The sequence below is a fragment of the Indicator indicator genome, chromosome 1 (genome assembly GCF_027791375.1).
Source record: "Indicator indicator isolate 239-I01 chromosome 1, UM_Iind_1.1, whole genome shotgun sequence".
NCBI lineage: Eukaryota > Metazoa > Chordata > Aves > Piciformes > Indicatoridae > Indicator > Indicator indicator.
The window spans coordinates 59,237,841-59,256,718 of record NC_072010.1 but is presented as its reverse complement, the minus strand read 5'-3'; the positions used below and the strand labels follow the sequence as shown (position 1 = coordinate 59,256,718).

Here is an 18,878-nt window from a genome sequence, read left to right as displayed (position 1 = left end):
ATAATATAACGAATATAAATAAATATATTAAGGAACTATACAGTCAAAAACACTATAAAATTGCATTAGAAACAAAAGTATTGTCATGCTGATCATATAAAGTGCTCCATTACCCTGCCTCTGTGATCTTTATTAAAATTGCAAGGGTAGGAACTTCAGCAATACTACATTAACCGGGATCCCACTATCAATGGACTTGCACAAAGTTTTTCACCAATCACTGGCATTACTATGCCAGCAAATACAGATTTTTTTAAAGAAACTTAATCCACAAGGTTCATACTCCTCATGTTACATCCATACATATGTTCAAAAACATAATAATTGATACCAAAGAAGTTCTCTGACATTACACAGCTACTTTGCATAAACCATTTTACATTTCACCATTTTACATTTCACTATTTCAAGTGTAGAACAAGTTGTACTAAATGTCATATCAATCTGAAGAACAGAGCATGTGACATTCATGGCCAGTCTAAAAAAGTAAACTTCAAAAATGGTTTCAAAAGCTAACACAATAGAATAGTAATAATAATAATAGAGATAATGCAATACAAGTAACCTACAGAACTAGAATTACATGCAAAAAATATTTATAAAAAATTTCAGAAAACTTTTATTTACAGTGTCCTAAAAATATCCATTCCTTTCAATTGACTAGAATTGGAAATTGGTCACACTGAGAATCTCAATTTAGGTAGGATTCCCTACTAAGTCTGAAAAACTATTAGGAATGTTTGAGTCATTGGTTCATGAGAAGAACTACAATAAATAGTAAACTATGTGACAGAAAGGGCCTGGATTTGCAACAACTCACATTGCCCCACCTTTTATTGACAATTAAAAACCAGAGTTCAGCCCCCCAGGGCAATGTTGGCAGTAGATCAAAAGGAAAGCCCATCAAGACAGAAAGTGTATGGCTAAAGCTCAGCAAAATTACTACATATTTCCTAGCCACTCTCATTGGAATTCCTGTTGTGTTTAACACCAGCAAAACCAAAAGCATTTACTCTTTTTCCTGATCTCTCAAACATTTCCCTTTCAGGCACTTTTAGTGGTTGTTCAGCTACTTTGGCTTTCTCTTGATGGTTCAGTGATAGAGAGATTGGGGCAAGGAAAGAAAGAGAAAAAAAACTGTCTTAACATTCTTGTTTAAGTATTTTGATCACAATGATCTGTTTATTTTTGAGAGTCATTTCTCTCATTCAGGTGCCTTTCATTTGTAAGCCAAACAATAATGAGTTTCATAAAATGTATATTATTGTCATAAATGAAAAATATAACTTAGTATGCTGTATAATTAAAATTTAATGTTAAATTGGTTTCACATATTATGCTGACTGGAGACTGGCAAATGGGATGCCCAACTACAGGAAGGGTAGAATGAGGATCTGGGGCATTACAGACCTGTCAGTCTGACCTCAGTCATAGAGAAGGTCACGAAGCAGACTATCTTGAGTGCATTTATGCAGCATGTACAGGGCAATCAGGGGATCAGGCCCAGTCAGCATCAATTTATGAAGAGCAGGTCATGCTTAACAAACCTAATCTCCTCTTATGACAAGGTGACCTGCTTAATGCATGAGGCAAAGGCTATGAATGTTATTGACCTGGACATTAGTAAGGTGTTTGACAGTGTTCCACAGCATCATCTGGGAAAAACTGATTGCCTGTGTCTTAGATGGTGTACTCTTTGCTGGGTCAAAAAATGGCTAAGGAGCCAGGCCCAAAGAGTGATGCTGTATGGACTTAAATCCAGCTGGCAACCAGTCACAAGTGGTGTTCCCCAGGGTGCAATACTAGGGCCAGTTTGCTTTAAATCCTTTATCAATGATCTGGATAAGGGGATTGAGTGCTCCCTCACTAAGCTTGCAGATGACATAAATATGGGAGGGAGTGCTGATCTGCTTGAGGGTGGGATGGCTCTACAGACCATGCAATGCTATAGGCTTGGGGCAGAGTGGCTGGAAAGCTACCTCGCAGAGAAAGACCCAAGGGTGTTGATCAACAGCAAGCTGAGTATCATCCAGCAGTGTGTTCATGTGGCCAGGAGCATCCTGGCTTGTATCAGGAACAGTATGAAAAGAAGGAGTAGGGAAATGATTGTCTCTCTCTTTACTCAGCACTGGTGAGGCCACACCTGGAGTACTGTATTCAGTTTTGGGGTCCTCACAAGACAGACATTGAGGTCCTGGGACAGGTCCAGAGAAAGGCAAAGCTGGTGAAGGGTGTGGAAAACAGGTCTTAGGAGGCATGGCTAGGATTCTAGGATTGGAAGGAAGGAAGAAACTAGGATTGTCTAGACTGGAGAAAAGAAGGCTAAGAGGAAATCTTACCACTCTTTACAACTGCCCAGAAGGAGGTTGTAGAAGATGGGCATCAGTCTCCTCTCTCTACTAAAAATGATAGGATGGGAGAAAATGCCTTCAAGTTGCATCAGGGGAGGTTTAGATTGGATTCGTGACTGAAAGGGTTATCAAACACTGGAATGGACTGCCACAGGAGGTAAGAGTCCCCATCCCGGAAGGTGTTTAAAAAAGGTATACATGTGATGCTTAAGGGACACAGTTTAGCAGCAGACTTCGTAGAGTTAGATAATGGTTAAACTTAATCTTCAAGACCTTTTCCAACTGGACCAATGTTACAATTCCACGAGAGCCTAGCATGTCTGTAGCAAGTTCCACAAATCCTTTGGATTCTTGGCTCAACTTAGCTACTACCATGTAAGAAATCTAGTTGTATGAAAATTTATGGACTCAAAAATTGAATATCAGCAACAGCAAACGGAATTGGGGTTCTTGCAACCTCCCTTCCTTGGAGATGAACATAATGAAAAATCTGGAAGGTAGTTTCTGATCTCAAACTTTGACGGGCAGCAAATGCTCTTCAAAATTTTACTGTTCTTCAGTGAATTCTCCTAAAGGGCTATTTCTTGTTCATCGGAAATTACTTCCCATTTAGGATAGGATAAATTATAGAATTACAGAATTAGAGAAAAGAGTGACCAAATTAGAGAACCAAAGATAAAACTACCCCATTAAAATGATTCAGCAGATCTTCCACAACTGTTTTTTAATAATCATTATTACAGCTCGAAAATGTCTTAAAAAAACCTAGAGCTGACAGATATAAATATCCTGGAAAAAAATATTTGCAAATGCCATCTCTATATGCTATAAACATTAACAACAACAAAATAATTACATCACAGTGCTAATGCAATTACCATAACATTTTGATGGGCAAAATACATGCCACAGCTGTAGTTTCATCAACCCAGAACAGCTATGGAAAAACTAGAGTACCGAAGTAGGAATTCTGAATCAATGCATATCATATGCACACGAATACACCTATAGGAAAATTAAACATTTTAGTATACATACAGTTATTTCTCAGTCTCTGGAAACATACTTTACAAAATTCCTAATTAGAGCAAAAATTACAGTGATTTGAGATGACACGGAGAGAACACCAAGCCATCAAAAATAACAAAAGACATCTTACCTGCACCAGAACAGATGATATCTTGAGAATTCTTGCACATTTCATTGCTTTTCTTTCGTGTAAGATTGCAAGTAGTTGGAAACTGACAAGCTTCACCATACCATCCTTCATCACATTTGCACTTCCCACAGTCACACTTCCCATGGCCTAGCAATGGAAGGTAAGAATGTGTCAAGTCCTTTTTCCATTCAGAAAGCAGCATTTTTTAATCCAACTTTTAAAAATGGTTTCCATCAATTATAGCTTTAAATGAACATGAATAACAGCTTCACTTAACACAGTTCATATGCAATTAAAAATAGAAATTAATAAATATGATCTTATATACATGGAGACACCTGAAATCACCATGACTTTGAATTTAATTTATTTCATTTTGGCAGGTCTATTTGTGAATTATTACTTTAAGAAGTAATATAGAACAAAAACATCCAGTGTGGGCTTTCTTACTGCTTTAATTTATAGATCATTCCCATCTTTGTCTACTGTTATTATTAACACAGTGGAACATCAAGAGACTCCACTCACCTCCTTGGCCATCTGCAGGAAAGGAATAGCTGGAAACTGCAGCCTGAGAAGACTGCTACGCTACAAACCCTGAAACGGACGATGGAATGGGTAGAGCAGCAAGCAGTAACTCATACATTAGCAGCTGCAGCTCCTACCTCTACTGAAAGTTGCAAATCCTTCTTCCTAAAGCCTCCTCAAGCTACTGGTCCCTTTAGCCCCCTCCCACCCACTTAGACTCTACTTGGCTGCTGCTGCAAAACTGGGGTTTTATCTTTAAATGTTGATACAATATTGTCAATGTAGTATATTTTGATAATTATAGGACTACATTTACTTATGATTATTTGCTATGTGCCAAGTATTTTAAAGAACCAACACTGCTGCTCGTTCTATTAGGATATGGCATGCCAGCATTCTATCAGTTGAATCTACATTTCATCTATCTGTTCTATTACATTTACAGAATCACAGAATCACTGAATCAATAAGGTTGGAAGAGACCTCAAGGATCATCAAAGTCCAACCTGTCAGCCAAGACCTCATGACAACTAAACCATGTCACCAAATGCCACGTCCAGTCCCCTCTTGAACACCTCCAGGGATGGTGACTCCACCACCTCCCTGGGCAGCACATTCCAATGTCTAACAACTCTCTCTGTAAAGAACTTTCTCCTCACCTCCAGCCTAAACCTCCCCTGGCGCAGCTTGAGACTGTGTCCTCTTGTTCTGGTGCTGGTTGCCTGGGAGAAGAGACCAATCCCCTCCTGGCTACAGCCTCCCTTCAGGTAGTTGTAGACAGCAATGAGGTCACTCCTGAGCCTCCTCTTCTCCAGGCTAAACAGTCCCAGCTCCTTCAGCCTCTCCTCATAGGGCTTGTGTTCGAGGCCCCTCACCAGCCTCGTTGCCCTTCTCTGCACACATTCAAGTATCTCAATATTGTTCTTAAATTTAGCCCATACGGCTACAGCAGTTGTTCTACCTCCCAATAACCCCCTCACCAGCAGAGAAGAAGAATCAGGAAAAGGTGAAGACCCACAGGGTAAACTGAAGATGGATTTTATGAAATTGCCAAATTGATACCAATATCAATACAAGATATATAAAGTTATACTCAGCCCAGCAATCACAATACCCAGTAAGGCAGGCCTCAACAGGAGGAGAGCAAAGAAGAGCAGTTAAGAAGAACCCAAGCAGAAAGCTCCCTTTTCCTTAGCAAACATCCTTCTTTACACAGAGTGTGATGCCCACAGTATGGGATACGTTGTGAGCCAACTCAATCAGCTGCCCTGGCTGACTCAGAACTACTAATGGCCTACAGCCTGTGATTGTGTCACAGTAAAATCAGGACAAATAGGTTGCTTAAAATTTGTAATATATCTAACACCATGAAGAGTTATAAAAGTAAAGATGTTTTTTCAAATTCTTTAGTTTTCTTGAAAAATGTTCAAATATAGAGAGGAATTTACAATTTACACTAACTATGTTGCATGTTAGGTATTATGTTCCATGCTAAATTCCAGGTGCAAATTTCTACCACTTGATTTATTACACGTAAAAAGAATTGCAAACATTTTAAACCAGAATATTCAATTTAAAAATAAATACCATTTGAATTAATACCTGACTGACAGAAGATTCCCTTTCAAACACTACCTGTCAAAAATAGATTCTTATTGCAGTCTATTTTAAATGCATCTGTTGCCTGCAGTTAGAGTCAACTGCCTGAAAATATAAGCCCAGTCTGCTGCAAATAAGAAGGAATTCAAATAAGTATTGTAAATAGAATTTTTTTTAAGAGAAAGGAGTATCATTTGATGCTCAATAAAACTTTCCTTGCCTTTACAGATGGTCCTATGACCATTTTTTCAATACCTGAAAAAAAAAAAGTTCAAAATCATATGAGAGAATCATACTAGTTCTTGTTTTGAAACAGAACTTGATGCCTCAAAAATTGCTAAATAACTCTCTGTTGGTAAAGGACAAGAAAATAATAGTAGGATATAAATTATAGAACAAGAACCTACTCTTGTAATTATTCTGCTTCACTAACAGGTGACACTACAGAAAATGGTGGTAGATCCTAGGGTGGTTCAAAAAATCTAAAGATCAAACACCATCATCTGCATGCATTCTCCTTCCTTTCATAGGTTACTTATTATAATGACTTTACATTGTCCATGTTAAGTACTCGTGATTTCAGAGTTCATTGTCTGCTGGTGAAGAAAAGATGCTCTAACAAAAAGAGGACTTATTTTCCCATTTATATGTCTATACAACAGAGTAAGGCAAAAGTCACTGCTGGTTAGTACTTATAACCCAGCAGCACTAACCTCTCTTAATTACAGATGCATTAGTCTCACATAAAAGAAAAAAAATCACTTAAAATTAATACTGCCAGTTAAAAGAAATTGAATGAAAAACTTCCTTCCATATAGAGCAGTTTCTTGGCTTTCTTTAACCATAAAATACAAAAACCTTGAATAATGACATTAAATCAAAAGAAATAATGGAAGATGCTTTGCATGCAATGGAAAGCAACTATAAGGAATGTGACTAAACATGCATGAATGATTTATGCCTTGACTGCTCCCTTGAAATACTTTAATTTTGCCAATTGGCATATAATAGGCAATGATAAACTTCTGCTCAAAAAATTGGGGTGAGAAGACTGTATTGAAGTACAGAAGGCCATAAAACTTCCTCCAATAGCTTGTATCTGCCCCACAGCATAGGTGATTCAGGAGATCTGCAAGTCTGTTTGGCATGGTAGTTTTGCTCTTCCTTATTTCCCACATCCAGATGTACCGATCTAATGGTCTTCCTCGTGGCAAAAATACTGATCTGATGAACTATAAAGCAAGTACTTGGTAAGGTGTGAGAAAATTACAGAGGGTACAGAAGGTTTCAGATTGCTTTCAGAAAGATTTGTGTGGGATTCCTTTTGTTGTACATATTTTTTTATTATTGTTTAGAAAGCAAATAACATTACTAAATAGTAAGGAAGGAAGGAGTAATTAGCACTATGAAAACTGAGGTGATATTGTAATTTCCCAGAAAATTAAATCTACCAATAAGGAGTAGACACATGTATCTGGGGATGTGACTCGTAACATGACAAAAACAAACTACAAGACCTTACTAAATAGTTGGTCAAGAAATTTGTATCTCAGAGCAAGTGATGACATTCATCTGTTTTTTAAAAGATAGCTGTAATATGAATAAACGGTAAACATTTAAAAAAATCAGAAATTCACTTTTAAAATACCTGACAGTAAAGGAAATAAGGAAGGTTCAAGGAAGTGCTAGAGTTCCTTTAAGAAAAACCCTGTGGCTGTGGGCTGTGAAAAAAAATGTAGCTTCAAATGTGTGGAAAAACCTTTTATAAAAAGGGCTTCCATTTCTAACTAGATGAGCAGTCGCCTCAGACAGTATATCTGGAGTATGCAGAAAGCTTGTAGGGTGGAAAATGAAACTAATATGCAAGAAAACTGTCAGATGTCAGAAAATAGATGGAGAAAGTGAGAACAGAAAATGTTAAGCAGGGTCAGATCTTGCAAAATTGCAAGTACTAAAATGTACTTTCGTCACCCAATAAGACGAAAACAAGAAAACGACTGGCTTCACCAAGCAGCAAAAGGAAGTTAAGATTAAAGATAATTTATAGACAGTGCAAAACAAAATTAATATGGTAATGTTGACTACAGTAGCAAATGCAGTGTGGCTAATGATACAGACTGCGGATTATCAAAATTGCTCATCTAAGATGAGAGCAAAACAAAGACATAAAAATGTTTTTAAGGAAATGTCTAGACCAGGAGGGCAAGACCCCATAATCTCCACTTGAGACCATTTAAAATACTTGCACATGAAGGCCAGTTTAATAATAAAGACTTCTAATTAATCTATCCAGCTGGCACTCAAGTATCTGAAAAAGATTAAAAAAAAAAACCAACTTGTTTTTCTTTTAAGAAAAAAAGATGTACATGATCCAGACAACATAAAAACAAGTGGCTCTGACATCATAAACTATGCAAAGATTTGAAACAAATTATGAAACATTGCATAGCTAGAGACACTGAGGTAATGAAAAGTGGAGTATAATTATTAACAGCCTTATCCCAAAATAGACTATCATTATGGCAAATTAACCTGGCATCTCTTGATAAGATAACTGAAATTTTAAGAAAAAGAGGACAGGAAATCCATCTGATATCATCACATATATGATATACTGTGGCAGTTCAGGCTGGGTGCCTCCTGTTACTGCCACATAAGTTACACCTCCGGTGTCCCCAGTGTCCAATCCAATAAGGTGGACACAGGAAACAGCATATTGCTACCCATAAATCCTGCACCCTATAAATCCATCTGCAAAGTCATTCCCTTCCACTTTCTTCCCTCTCTGCTCCCATGGGAGATGCTCCCTATTGGGTGTGTCAGTGTGAGCTGAAATTCCCCCCCACATTGATAATAACCAGGCTAGCTCAGTCTGGAAGCAAATGAAAGCTGTATTTACAAGCAAAATCTACAATCTATGATGAAATGCAATGAATATGTACAAATATACAAAATTCACAACATTTACAAATATAAACAATCAACAGAAAAGCACAACCAAGCTCCCTTTGCTTCCCCCCAAAGGGGACCTTTCCCAAAGGGGCCTCCCTCTCCCAGGAGCTTCCCCCTCCAGAACCCCCTTGGACAGAAAGCAGAGTTAGTTAGAGCAGAAAGTTGTTAACTTAGCTGCCAAGGTCAGTGTGTTATCTTCAGCCAGAAGAGAAGAAGCAGCAACCAGACAGCCCAGCAACTGCCCCAACTGCAGACTGCAGAGTGCCCCACTTTGTTTTGGGTAGTAGTTCTTAAACATTTCTATCTATCAATGGAAGTGTTTAGAACAATCATTATTTTGCTTTCTTACACCCAATAGTGACTTATTTACACTCTTTCGCTTTCTCTGTTTGAACTTTGCAAGGAAAAATTAAAAAGACAGTTTCAGACCATCACATTGGGTAACGGTGGGGGAGCATCTCAAGGCCTCTTAGGTCTGTCTAGGCCTAATGCCAGGAGGAGAAGGTGGCTGGGGGGGAGGAAGGGTCAAGGGGGGAGCAGTCTCAGACCTGGCCAGCCTTAGACCAGCCCAGCAGTGGAGGGGAAGAAAGAGCCCTGGGGGTCTTTGGGTAGACCCTTAGGTGGGGAGAAGGGAAGCATTGAGAGGCCTTTGGGTGTGGTGTAAGGGACTCTGTATGCTTTGGGATATCTTTGCTACTATGCTTGTGGTTTTCTGTAAAACACTAACTGCTTCTTCCATTTAAACTTTCCAGCACTTTCCAATCCATTTGTGTGAACGCCATTCTTTTGTCCCTCTCAGGGCAATAGAGGATCTGTCCAGCTCTAAGCCAGGACAGATACGATGCTACTTGGGGAAAAAAAATATTCTGGGTAAGGTACCCTAGAAATATAAAAGAATTACAACTTGGCTTAAGAGGAGAAAACAACATTAGGGCCAAAAGTGATATTACTGGGATGTTTCAAAGGGTGTTTTTGGAAACAAATGTGTTTTACCAACAATGATACAAAAATTCAGAGTATGCTAGCAACACTTGCCAGTGGCACAAACCTGTAAACTTTCAGTAGGAAGGTGAAGAATGGAACATTATATAGAATGAGCTGGACTACAAGTCTGAAGGCCTGAAATTATAAAACTGGATCGAAATTAGAAATACAAAGCTCAAGAGTCACGCACCAGGGACAGGGAAATGATGCCAAGGGCTAAGGACTCCTCAGTTGAGAAGCAGAGCCTACTTGTATACTCATGTCAGCCCTGGAAACATGGCATGATAAAGTCTTTAGCTGAAAAGAATCTGAGAAGCACCTGCTTAAGATATATCAGTAGGGACAAAGAGTGGTAGCAAAGCTGCATTCGTAAGACTACACACAACATATGTAAAATGGACACGGGTCCAGTTTATGCTGGAAAATTACTATTAGGTCTCAAAAACTTAGAAGAATGAATCAAGTTTTCCAGGGAAAAGACTTGCAGAATTTTATTGTCTTGCAAAATTGCAATAAGACAGGAATTAAAAGATCTCAGCTGAAAGAATGTAATTTGAACCAAAATCATCTGGCTCTGATTACAGGCTCTTGCCCTTAAACTGTTAACCTCATCCAAAGTACATTCTAAGGATGTTTTTATACTACATGTTTGCACGCCTGTAGTTCTAAATCTGAACTGTATGTATTCAAGGAACCAGTTACAAAGACTTATTTCAATGGGATCTGTCTGTAATCCATCATAAGAGAAAAAGGCACTTCAGAGTGACTTAGGTCCAGCACAGGTTGAATAGTCCTCAGTGGCTGGCTGTCTTTCTTCACTAAATGACTGTGAAACATACAATGCTTGAATAAAATACCCAAACTTGCCTGATGGGGCTTTAGAATTTGGTGCATCATTAATTATGTATGCACACAAATAAAGATTTGTTCATTTATTTTCTTTTGCTTCACTTATCTATACAATAATCTGTGTCGGATCTTAAACATTCTGCCAGACTTTGAATAAAAAAGGAGAAAGATATCAGGTTAGCTCTACCAGTTCATGGAAATGATTACATTACATAATTATTGGGTAAATTTAATTTAAATTTTACTTCCATTTCTGTGAGCATATACAAATTGTAGCATTCAGCAGTGCTACTGCTATTTCTGTGTTTCCCAATGGAAAAGATTCTCTTCAACTTTGTACCAGTTTTGGCTGATTATTTTTATTTCATACTAATATTCACTGCGTCTGAAAGCTCTGCTACATCCCAATGATTAAATTTTCTATAAGCAATACCAACAGCCACAACAAATGTCCCATTCTGTTACTGTATTGGGTTTGGGCTGAGCTGGAGTTAATTCTTCTCAAAGCATCTTTCTAGTGCTGTGCTTTGCAGTGCTGCAGCTGAGTGTTGATAACACACCAGTGTTTTGGCTACTGCTGTGCTGAGCACCCAGGCTGTGCTTTTCCAACATTTCCTCACCCCAAGAATGCACTAAGGGGACACGGCTGAGCCAGACTGGCCAAAGGGGTATTCCATGCCATATGATGGCAGCTCAGATATAAGAATAAAGTGAAAGAAGGAATTGTGGGGGGGATTCATCCGCGGTGTCCATCCTCCAGAGGAACCACCACTCTGCTTTTTGCTTCCGTGTGGTCTATTGCTTTTGCTTATCATTATTATTAAATTGCTTCTATCTTAAAGCTGGCTTTTGTTATATTTTCTACTCTCCCCTGTCCATCTAAGGGGGGAGTGTCAGAGCAGCTTTGGTGGGCATTCGGCACCTAGCCAGGGCCAAGCCATCACAGTTAGCTACCATGCTTTTGCCTCCTAAAAGTGCGTGCAAATGAATTCATGTCTAAATGTCATGCTTATCTTTTCAACTCAGCAATGGTGGGATACAAAAATGGAAACTCCCTGGAAACACTTAGCAGAAAAGAAAAATAAGAAAAGAATGATTTTGAGGTTAAGATCTTGAGTGGAAAGAAACGTATATGGATTCAGCTCTTGAATCTTTGATTTTCTGGATAACTTCTGGTACAGGACATGACCAGTGCCCCAGGAGATAAGCTTAATTATCTTCTTTATCAAACCAATAATCATAATTAAATATGTCATAGAAAATTTGTTAAGAACAAATTTCTTGATGCTCGGGAACTTTCAGATGTTATGTGTGATTGGAGATAGGTCACTTAAAAGACAACTGAACAAAACCCCCAATGAGGCAACACAGTGCACTTGGCATTGCAGAATCACAGAATCACAGAATCAACCAGGTTGGAAAAGACCTCAGAGGTCATCAAGTCCAACCTAATACCTAACACCTCATGACAACTAAACCATGGCTCCAAGTGCCACATCCAATTCTTTTTTTAACACCTCCAGGGACAGTGACTCCACCACCTCCCTGGGCAGCACACTGGCCAATAACTCTTTCTGTGAAGAAGTTTCTCCTCATCTCGAGCCTAAACTTCCCCTGGCACAGTCCTCTTGTTCTGCCACTGGTTGCCGGGGAGAAGAGACCAACCCCCACCTGTCTACAACCTCCTTTCAGGTAGTTGTAGAGAGCAATAAGGTCTCTCCTGAGCCTCCTCTTCTCCAGGCTAAACAACCCCAGCTCCCTCAGCTGCTCACCCTTTTTCTCAGTAAGATGAAAAGAGTACCTCCTGACCCAGGGCAATTGTAAGACTATAATCATGTGCTTTTTAAACTGTAAGGACCAAACTCTTAAATAATTTTTTCATTCTTTAGGCCAGCAATATTGGAGAAACTGCCTTTGGTTGAATACCTGCTTATATGGTTGATCTAGTAAGTGCACAATAACTGTCACTACAAAAGAAGTCTCTTAATGGAGTACAAAGAACCAGGTTGTTTGACCAGACATTAAAACAGACACAGACATCCACGCTGTCATTTATTTTTATAACTATAGCCCAATTATTCTATGTAAGAACACAACTGAGGGCAGTTATCATTTAAAAAATGTAATGGAATCAATTTCCTATGTGCAGGTGAGATTTAGCATAAGGATTCCTCTCCATAGGATAAGTCAGCCATCAGAGGCAAATTAGCAGCTGGCATGATAACTGAATTGGGCTCATTACTATTCATTTTTAGCAACCACTGAGTGATTCATGACGTGCTTTTCAATTCTAAAAAGCACTTCATGAAACAGGTGAAGAAATATGAAAAACTTGTTAGAGATTCCTGCTTTAAATTTGGATGTTAGATAAGGAAAGATGATTAAGAGTTGCAAATGTTGGGAAACTGAAAAATAAAAATATTTTTCTGCACTTTCAACCTAGACCAGCACAGTGAAGGTGTTTTTAATAGTTCTTTCTAAATGGATGGCTTTATTTCCTATAATTAGTAGATTCTGCTATATACATGTGGTGGGTTAAAAAGTTCCCCCAACACTGACTTTGCCAGACTAGCTCAGTTTGGAAGCAAATGGAGCTGTATTTACAAGCCAAACTACAATTTACAATGGAATGCAATGAATATGTACAAATATACAGTATTCACAATATTTACAGGTATTTACAGTTAACAAACAGCAAAAGAACACCACCACGCCCCAACCCGACCAAAAGACCAGGGAAGAAACCATAACTGCTTCCCCCTCCCTGCCCCCTCCTGACCCCCCCATACAAAAGGAAAAGAGAGAAGCAGAGAAAGTTAATACCAGACAAAACAATGCATCCAAGGTCAGCAAAGCCTGTCAGTATCTCCCCAGTGAAGAAGCAAGAAGAGAGGAGAGAAAGATTGTTTTGGGAACCAAATCTTATGGGAGATTCCCTCCAATGGATTTGTTTAGAATAATCATTATTTTCCTTTTTACACCAAATAGTGATTTATTTACATTTTTACTACTTTCTGCTCAAGATCTGTGAAAAATTTCAAAGGCATAATCTAAATCTACCACAATTGTGATGGTTTTAAGGCTATGCCTTTAATTTCTTTTCACAGACTTTGAGCAGAAAAGTAAAAGAATGTAAATAAATCACAATAGAAAAGAAAGCAAAATAATGATTATTCTAAACTCTTCCATTGGAGAGATAGAAATGTTTAAGAGTCAGTACTCAAAACAAAGTACAGTTTGTCAGTCCATCTATCTGGTGTTTCTCTGCTGGGCAGTCTGCATTTCTCTTCTGACTTTTGCTTTCGAAGATAACACACACCTGCATACTGACTTTGAAAAGCTAAGTTTAACAACCTCTCTTTCTTGTCTTTCTTCCTTCTGCCAGGGGCATGTGGGGAAGGCAAGGAAGGGGGAGGCAGGTGGGCAGCTTTCCTGGCTTTGGCCAGGAGGGTTTTGTGCAGTTTCAGTTAAATGTACATATTTGTAAATACTGTAAATACTGTATATTTGTATATATTCATTGCATTCCATTGTAGACTGTAGCTTTTGCTTTGTAAATACTGCTTCATTTGCTTCTGAACTGAGCTAGTCTGGTGTTGTTAATGCGGGAGAGGAATTTCAGCCCACTACACTACCACACCAAAATAAAGCTAGTGAAATTATTTCAGATTACACAAGGATAAGATTAGAAAATTGGTATTTTTATCTGCATTTATGATTCTCAATACCTATCACTTGCATTCAGTTGAAGCATATCTCCAAGTCTTTTTTTTTTCTTTGTTTGTATTCAGAAGTGTTGGACTTGCAGTTTCTGAAAAACTTGTTGAGATTTCTAAAAAAAAAAAAAAAGGATTTGTTTGTTTGTTTTTCTGTGTCAATGTGCTTGAAATGAATCTCTCTTTAAGGCTGGGGTCTTGGTTGTTTATGTTGTGCTACCTCTGATGAAAGCTAGACAACTTCCAGACCTTTATAGTATACCCTAGGGATTCTGCCCCTACTGAAATTAGGTTCAAAAATATTGGGGATTTTATAAAAATACTGTTACTACTTCACATCCCAATCACTTGTTTCTCTCCTTAATTTGAATTTAGAAAAAAAACTCTAAAAAAATGCAAAATGGGGAAATTTGAAGGATAACAGATGCCTAATGATAGCAGAACACTTTACAGAAACACGGAATCACAGAATGGTAGAGGTTGGAAGGGACCTCTGGAGATCATCTAGTCCAGCCCTGCTGCTAAAGCAGGTTCACCTAGAGCAGTTTACATAGGATCATGTCCACGAACATTTTGAACATCTCCAGAAAAGTAAATTCCACAATCTCTCTGGGCACTCTGTTCCTGTGTTCCATCACCCTCAAAGTAAAGATGCCTTTTTCTCATGTTCAGGTGGAACTTCCTAGTTCTAGTTTGTGCCTGTTTCCCCTTGTTCTGTCACTGGGAAAAACTAAAAAGAGTTTGGCCCCAACCTCTTGACTCTCATCTATCATATATTTATAACAATATCCTCTCTCATTCAACTCTTCCTTGGGCTAAGACAGACCCATGTCTCTCAGCATTTCCTTATAGGAGAGATGCACCAATCTCCTAATGGCCTTCACAGTCCTCCAGTGGACTCTCTCAAGTAAGCCCTAGTCTCTCTTGAAATGAAGAGCCCATAAGTGGACACTATACTCCAAATGTGGCCTCACTAGGGCAGGGTAGAGAAGAACCTCCCTCCACCTGCTGGCCACTCTTCTCTATGCACCCCAGGATACCACTGGCCTTCTTGGTCACAAGAGCACATTTCTGATTCATAGTTAAATTGTTATCCACCAGGACTCTCTTCTTCACAGAGCTGTTCTCCAGCAGATCAGCCCCTAACCTGTTCTTGTGTATGGGGTTGCTCCTTGCCAAGTGTAGGACTCTACACTTGCCTTTGTTGAACTTCATGTGGTTCCCCTCCACCAAACTCTCTGGCTTGTGTGTAGCTAAGCTTATTTCCTGAGTGATGCCCAGTTCGATGCCAGAAGTCGAGTCAGGTCCCATACACATTTACTGAACCATCACAATAACGGATGCGGTAACAGCGCACTGCACTTTCAGACTAGTAACCCTCTGTGAACTCCCACAACCATACTTAGAGAGTGTGGTCCTATTTAATGAGAAACTTTTACAACTATCTTAATGAAAGCTCAGTTCATTGAAGCAACAGTACAGGCTCTTGTGGACTGCTGGTGTTAAATATACTGTCTGCAAAGCACATGCACGCATTAAAAATATATAAATGATACAACCCGGCTATAAATGCATGAAATCAAGAAACACTCTATGAAGATTTAAGTTTCCCCACAGAAGCACTCAGTAAAATCAAGGATTAAAATTTTACCCTATGAGAGGCCTCTTTTGAGGCTCAGCCTGCTGACTGATCCCAGAAGTTGCAAGCAGTCAGCAATGGTATCTTCCCTAGTGCTCCCCTCCCCCCAGGCCCTTTTTTAATATTATTTTTACCTTTCAGGTGGAACTTTAGGAAAATATACTTGACATATGTTTATTAAGATTGATGTAAAATTCTCTTGCTCTGATTTTAAAGGTGTATGCTAAGAAATATTCAGAAAGCAAGCTCAGAGAGGGGTGGTCGCACCTCTGAAGGAAGGTATCTTTTGGGATTGAGGTGTGTTTTGGTATTATAATGCAATAGAAATAAGCAAAGTTTGCACAAAGGACAGGATTTTGTCAAAAAAATGACAGTTTGTTGGCCAGGGTAGCATATATATCTATATCTATATATAGATATGTATCTTATCAGTTCCATAGTAACATCAAGTTCCCATCCCTACAGTGATATCACAGAGCCTGGCCTTGGAGTCCTCACTCCACTCCACCCTTCATGCTCTTTGCAGCCTGCTGAGGCTACATTACCCAGGGAACCACCATGGAATCGATTCCTCACATACCACTCGCATTCTGTCCTTGAAGCTCCTTTGATATTACACCTTTCCTTAACATATGAACAATGCCATACCTTTAATATTAAGCTTAATTTCCATGTTCCCTGCAGTCATTATTCCACAGCAATAACATCTATGTTTCATGTTTACATAAGGAACTTGATATTTCAGAGTGTTCTCTAACACTTGAGTAAATGTGAACACAGCAGTTTTAAAATGTTCTAGTAATAAAAGTTCGTAGAATCAGCCAGGTTGGAAGAGACCTCCAAGATCATCCAGTCCAACCTATCACCCAGCCCTAAGCAATCAACTAGACCATGGCACTAAGTGCCTCATTCAGTCTCCTCTTGAACATCACCAGGGACAGCAACTCCACCGCCTCCCTGGCAGCCCATTCCAATGGGCAATCACCCTCTCTGTGAAGAACTTCCTCCTAACATCCAGCCTATACCTCCCCTGGCACAACTTGAGACTGTGTCCCGTTGTCCTGCTGTGGGTTGCATGGAAGAAGAGACCAACTCCCACCTGGCTACAACCTCTCTTCAGGTAGTCGTACACAGCAGTGAGGTCACCCCTGAGTCTACTCTTCTCCAGGCTAAACAACCCCAGCTCCCTCAGCCTCTCCTCATAGGGTTTGTGCTCCAGACCCCTCACCAGCTTCGCTGCCCTTCTCTGGACACGTTCCAGTACCTCAACATCTCTCTTGAATTGAGGGGCCCAGAACTGGACACAGTACTCAAGGTGTGGCCTGACCAGTGCCGAGTACAGAGGAAGAACAAACTTCCTTGACCTGCTGGCTAGACTACTTGTGCAAATAAGTTAATCCCCATACAAGTTGCGTAAATACGCTGACTTTAAAGTACTATTGTTAAATTTGGAGATGACAAGCATTAGCGTTTGCAGAAAGAATAGTTTAAGAAAATTAAGTTTTCATCAGCATCATACGTGATCTATAAGTAATATGGTCTCTTTAGAAAAAAAAAAAGATGTTTTTTAAAGTAACAGAAATAAGAAACCACAAATCAGATCGAGCAATATTTTAAAATCAGTACATTAATAAATGAAAATAGACTAATAAATTAAACTGAAATTTAAAAAAAAAAGTCAAAATGTTGCCCCCTGGAGGGTATTTTAGACAATTAATTAAATAGTATTGGTAGAAAATACTTCAGGAAGAAAAAACTATCAGACTTTGTTTAAAGAACTTGAACTTTTACCTAACATCTTTAAATTTGGGAGAGGGGGGAAGGGGAAGGAAAAAAAAGGTAATACACTTCATCAATGAAACTAGTTATCTTTCTCTGTCTGAATATCATGCATGTTTTTTTCTTAGCCTTGAAATTTAAAATTACACAAAGTTCTAATGTCAGTGCCAAGATTAGAATTTAAATTACAGCAATGCTTATCAAAAACTTTAGTTGCACCTGCCAGTCATAAGGGGGTTTGCTATATTTGGGCACTTCAGAACAACAGTTTCTGAAAGAGACCAGGAAGGATTTTTATTCTTTTACATGGTCCATTACTTGATTTAATTTTTAATTAAATACTGTAGATCAGTCACAGCAAGAAACAGATGTGAGACTGTGCACTGGGATCTTAAAATTTGCTTGTACACAAAGAATGTCAGGTAATATGATTGTGTTGCCCTTTCTAAATCTCTATGCTGCTTCTACTTAAACAACAAATAAGGGATTAGAAACCAAGTTTTTGGCAAATAAGTATTAAAACAGTATATGGAATATGAAAGATTTCTCTTTTTTTAATATCAAAAAGTTTCAGACTACTTAAAAAATTTTTGTAAATTCATTTCATGGGAAATTCTGAAATTATTTTTGGGCATTGTTTTAAAAAAAGTAATGAGCATGACATTAAATTTTCCAAAACATTGCTACTTCAATTTCATTGTTCCCAATTGCAACACATGGCAATGGTAATAAATGCATTCAACACTTTTTTATGTACTGAACAGTGCTCTGAGTTAAAGTTGTCTTTCATAGCTTGAGTCTTTAACTTGAAGAGTATATAAACCCAACATTTATATATGTAAAAAATTATATGTTTTATTACTGCCTATGTGGAATTAGTATATATAAGTTTGTGTGTATATATATACATAGTCCAAGAATCAAAGACAATATGCATTTTTCTTCTACATGTACTAAAAGGGTACAAAATAAAAGGTCACTGGCATTTCCTTTTCCCCCCTTCCTGTCTATGAGTTCAAATTCTCTCTAAGGTGAACGGACTCCGTTGTAATAAAAACCAATTAGATATTGTGAATTATTAAAATGAAGGAAAGCAAGACTCAGTTGAATCAGCTCCAGTTTGTTACCCTGAAGGTGCCACGAGCTGATACAATTTTAAATGTGATCCATGCTGTTTAGACAGATGATATAAATATCTCAGGGTGACAGAGATAAATTAGTTTTATCCATCACAGCAGTCTGGAGTGAAGGTTTCTGTTAATAATTCACTGGTTCTGTGAAGATTCCTCACTTATTTTTAACCAAATGGTTTCTTTTTTTTT

The 18,878-nt window shown here is 38.5% G+C and overlaps 1 protein-coding gene across 1 annotated transcript in view; it reads right to left on the bottom strand.

The window, feature by feature from the left end:
- ITGBL1 (integrin subunit beta like 1) overlaps positions 1 to 18,878 on the bottom strand; it is a 146,356-nt gene that overhangs the window by 78,523 nt on the left and 48,955 nt on the right. Inside the window, exon 3 of the mRNA XM_054385231.1 lies at positions 3,511 to 3,657. Within this exon, the coding sequence (XP_054241206.1) occupies positions 3,511 to 3,657 (147 nt within the window). The remainder of the gene's footprint in view (positions 1 to 3,510; positions 3,658 to 18,878) is intronic.